This window comes from Berghia stephanieae, chromosome 7 (genome assembly GCF_034508935.2).
Source record: "Berghia stephanieae isolate SIO BIC M18660-M18661 chromosome 7, UCSD_Bste_1.3, whole genome shotgun sequence".
In the NCBI taxonomy this organism is placed as follows: domain Eukaryota; kingdom Metazoa; phylum Mollusca; class Gastropoda; order Nudibranchia; family Aeolidiidae; genus Berghia; species Berghia stephanieae.
Window position 1 is genome coordinate 60,744,201 of NC_088366.1, and position 5,000 is coordinate 60,749,200.

Here is a 5,000-nt window from a genome sequence, read left to right on the forward strand (position 1 = left end):
TCATGGAAACAAGTTATTTCATTGGTTGAAATATTGAATACAACTCACGATTTGTTTTCTTTTGTGGCAAAAAACTGGCATTTTGACGTCATTTTTTGGTCAGTATCAGCGTGGCCTTCGTAAAGTTATGGCCTGATACTGACCAAAAAATGACGTCAAAATGCCAGTCTTTTGCCACAAAACCAAACTGCCAGTCCTTTTGGATTTCAGTGTCAGGCCGTAGCCATCGTTATGTTATAGCCTGATACTGAAATCCAAAAGGACTGGCAGTTTAACGTCATTTTTTGGTTTTTGCACCGTCTAGTGAGTTGTCGTTAGTCGAGCTCATGGAAACAAGTTATTTCATTGGCTGAACTATCGCGAATAAAACTCACGATTTGTTTTCTCTTGTTGCAAAAGACTGGCATTTTGACGTCATTTTTTGGTCAGTCAATAACTTGTTTCCATGAGCTGACGACTAACGACAACTCACTAGGTGGTGCAAAAACCAAATAATGACGTCAAACTGCCAGTCCTTTTGGATTTCAGTGTCAGGCTATAACATAACGATGGCTACGATAGTATGCGCTTGGCTAAGAAGCTCATAACATTGCCAGCCATCCGGAAGTATAACGGACCAACACACAAAACTCTGTGTAACCATGATCGTTTATAGTCTGGGTTATTCAGTTTAGTGAGAATTACTCATAAACGCCGATGGCGAAAAAAAAACAATAACAAAGGTCTAAGTGACGTCATTTTCGTTCTTTCTATAGATAGAACAAAGATGACGTCACTCAAGTTTTAAATATTGTATTTTGCCATCCGCGTTTGTGAGTGATTCTCACTAAACTTTATCAACCACACTATAAAAATTCATGGTTACACACAGTTTTGTGTGTTGGTCCGTTATACTTCCGGATGGCAATGTTATGAGCTTCTTAGCCAAGCGCACACTATCTTTACCAGACTTGACTGAAAAATCTTGACGCCTTTTGAATATTTCCGATTTTATTGAACTCACTAGTAGTTGTGTGGCTATGTGGTCTAGTGGTATGACACGCGCTTTTGAATCGGAAGGAAGGTCTTGGGTTCGAGCCTCGCGATCGGCGCATAGTTGAGTCCTTGGAGAAGGCTCTTTACTCGCATTCTCTCACCGTACTCAGGGTGTAAAAAGAGTACATCACAAGATGTCGAATAAAAGGAATATAACACATCAATATGTCGCGGCTTGAAATTAGTGACAGGCGGCCTCCTAATTTGTAATCTTATTTTTTGAAAAAAAAAAAAAAAAAGGGGGGGGGGGCAAATCTACACTAGGTTTAGAAAAAAAAAGAAAAAAAATTCAACGGCCCTTTTCAGAAATGTTATTACTATCTAAAAAGAAATATTATTGAGAAGATTTTATTTGATAATTTAATCGGTTGTTTAGAAAAGAAGTGATCTTTGTGCAAATGTTTCAATTTGCCTACAGTCAATGACATTGTGCGGTATTTAGAAGAGTACAAAGGAAAAACCACAGACGTCCATTTTTGAAATTTTTGTGACTTCCCTCTTTGAGTGATATCAGGGCATTAACTATAAACTTTCCCTTTATAAATAGAAACTACAACCATAACTCTTTAATGGTTGTACATTTTTTGTTCGATGTTATTTCGGTAGAGGGGAAATTTAGACGCCTAACATCACTCAAGGGGGCAGTAACGAAAATTTTTTAAACTAGACATCTGTGGTTTTTCCCTTGTACTCTTCACTATCCTAGATAAGATCAAAAGATAATTTTACTTTTTTTACATTGTGGATTCTTGGATAATTTTCATTACAATATCCTATCTATACAATAGTTAAATTATCAACGATAATTTTCGTGTTAGTTATTAGACGGAATGAAATCAGTTTCTTTTCTTTGAAGTTTGGTACACCCCAAGGCTTTGACATAGGCCCTGTGCTCTTCAATTTAAATTGTTCGCTAGACCTTTTGATGATATTAAAATGATATATTTAAAAAAAGATGTAACCTAAAATCCCACATAATTTGATAATAACAGATAATGAAGTGTGTAGAAAAGTGCCAGAAGACAATAGAGAATAAAGATTCGGAAAAAAGCGGCCTTACCGATACGACAACTCCGCCTGGCCGTGAGAGAGACGCTATGAAGTCGACCTATCGCGAAATTGTTATTCTCTATTGTCTTCTGACACTTTTCTACTCGCTCTGTTATCATCAACATAAGTGCCTGCTCCACTCACTTTTCTGAATTAATAATCGACCCCGGCTATGTGGTCTAGTGGTATGACACTCGCTTTCGGATCGGAAGAGCCTGGGTTCGAGCCTTGCGCTCGGCGCATAGTTGAGTCATTAGAAAAGGCTCCTTACTCACATTCTCTCACCGTACTCAGGTGTAAAATGAGTACCTGGCCGTTAACAGCGTTGTCTTTGTCCGAAAAATTGTAAAATCGCCTAACAGGCGTCATGTCCCGTCCTACATGTTAAATTTTGCTGTTGACCAGGGACCGCTTGAGCACATTTGGTGGATATTGCGCTATATAAAGATCAATTATCAATTATTATTAAACCCCATATCATTGAAATGTCCACTATAATAAAATAATAATAACATTCCTACAGCGCATTACCATGACGATTTCGTGCTCTTTGCGCTTTACATTGACAATAATACTACGACATTAAATCTTACATTTGTAACAATAATCTAATAACTCGGAAATAAAGATAAAGGGAGTAAATCTGACTCATGAATGAACTACACAAAACAAACGACGTTTTGGCCCTAGGCCTTTATCAAGTAAACACAGTATACATATATATTTATATAATAATTTTCTAATATAAATATATATGTATTCTGTGTTTACTTGATAAAGGCCAAGGGCCGAAACGTCGTTTTTTGTGTGTTGTTCATTCATGAGTCAGATTTACTCCCTTTATCTTTATCTCCATTTTATTAACTTGTTTAGGCACCTCTATTTAATAATCTAATAACTCACATACTATCAATTTACACATAGATACAAATAAAACCGAGATAATACAATATAACAAAATGCTCTATGCAAGATATTTCTCTTAAAATGAATGATGTTACAATCTAGATTTTAAAATGCTGATGTTTGTTGCATCTGAATCTATTGCAGTTTTGGGTGAAGAATTTCAAACGTTAGAGCCTGAATTATAAAATAATTTAATTTTTATCCATACATTTTCAATCGTTGTTTATTGGTAAAGAAAAAAAGAAAGAAAAGAAATTGAGCTTTTATATAGCGCAATATCCACTAAGTGTGCTCAAAGCGCTTTACAAGGGGTCCCTGGCCAACAGCAACATTTAACATTTATTTACTACGGGACATGACGCCTGTTAGGTAACAAACATTGTTTAGAAGCGTCAGTTTGTGAATGGAGTGGCCTGGACGGTTTGTAAGTACTTGAACATTTTCTGAGCTAAGTTGGGGCTTCTTGAATAAAACATTGAAAACACAGCATGGCAAATTTATATTTAAAACGTTCTTCAGTTGGGGAGTTAGTGAAGTTATAATATGTTACAGTGAATGACATAATCAGTCGGATGGTGTAAAGGTTTGAACTGAGATATTGTCAAGTTTAGTTAGAAGGTCAATTTTTATCAAAAATGAGTTCTTGACATAAATGATTAAATCAACCCTTTTTGTACATCTTCCGGAAACATCAAAGCTTAATTTCACTTCTTAATATTTTTTACTGCTAGTCAACTATAAAACGTATGAAATTTGAGAAAAGTTGTTGGATACCTTTCCCATACATCTGACCATAACTCCATGAAAAATCACCCGATTTACTTCAAATAAAGATTTTAATGTTCTGGGGAGCATGTTCTTTCAAAAAATGCAAAAAATGCAAATCCAACATGTTCACCTTTTGACTGATTATGTTATTCACTGACACATATGTAACCCTTCGCCTCAAAACGGTATTAAGTCGAGTTGGTTAAGATGTTGAAAATTGAATTTATAGCCAGAAATATCAGAATTGTGTTGAGTTTGTATGCTTTATTGAGCAGAACGACAACCATATTTTAAGGTGCTAATGCCAACAATTCATATTTATGACCAGTTTAACATTTACTTCAGCTTTTAACTATCTTGTTCATACCGATATAATACCGTTTTGAGACGATGGGTCACATGTAGTAAAAGAAGTGATTTCGCTAATCTTGTTTGCTTCCATTCCTACAGATCCAAACGTTCTGGGAGTTTTATGAAAGGTGTGATCAGTCCTCGAGGTCCTCTGCCCCTGCTATCAGGTGTGATTTGCATCATCATCATCATCATCATCATCATCATCATCATCATCATCATCATCATCATCATCATCATCATCATCATCATCAACATCACCATCATCATCATCATTCATCATCATCATCATCATCATCATCATCACATCACCATCACCATCATCATCATCATCATCATCATCATCATCATCATCATCATCACCATCAACATCATCATCATCATCACCACCATCAACATCATCATCATCATCATCATCCTCATCATCGTCATCATCACCATCATCATCCTCATCATCGTCATCATCATCATATCATCATCATCATCATCATCATCATCATCATCATCATCACATCATCATCATCATCATCACATCATCATCATCTCTCATCCACATCATCATCCTCATCATTCTCATCATCATCATCATCATCATCATCATCATCATCATCATCATCATCATTTCATCACATCATCATCATCATCACATCATCATCATTCATCATCATCATCATCATTCATCATCATCATCACTCATCATCATCACATCATCATCATCTCTCATCATCATCATCATCATCATCACATCATCATCATCATCATCTTCATCATCACATCATCATCATCATCATCATCATCATCATCATCATCATCACCATCATCACCACCATCATCATCATCCACATCATCCACATCATCATCATCATCATCATCATCATCACCACCACCAC

At 36.0% G+C, this 5,000-nt stretch overlaps 1 protein-coding gene across 1 annotated transcript in view; it reads left to right on the top strand.

Annotated features, from left to right (window-relative positions):
• The window catches only part of LOC144977603 (uncharacterized), a 74,302-nt gene that overhangs the window by 53,837 nt on the left and 15,465 nt on the right, over nt 1-5,000 (top strand). Inside the window, exon 6 of the mRNA XM_078922996.1 lies at nt 4,210-4,277. Within this exon, the coding sequence (XP_078779122.1) occupies nt 4,210-4,277 (68 nt within the window). The remainder of the gene's footprint in view (nt 1-4,209; nt 4,278-5,000) is intronic.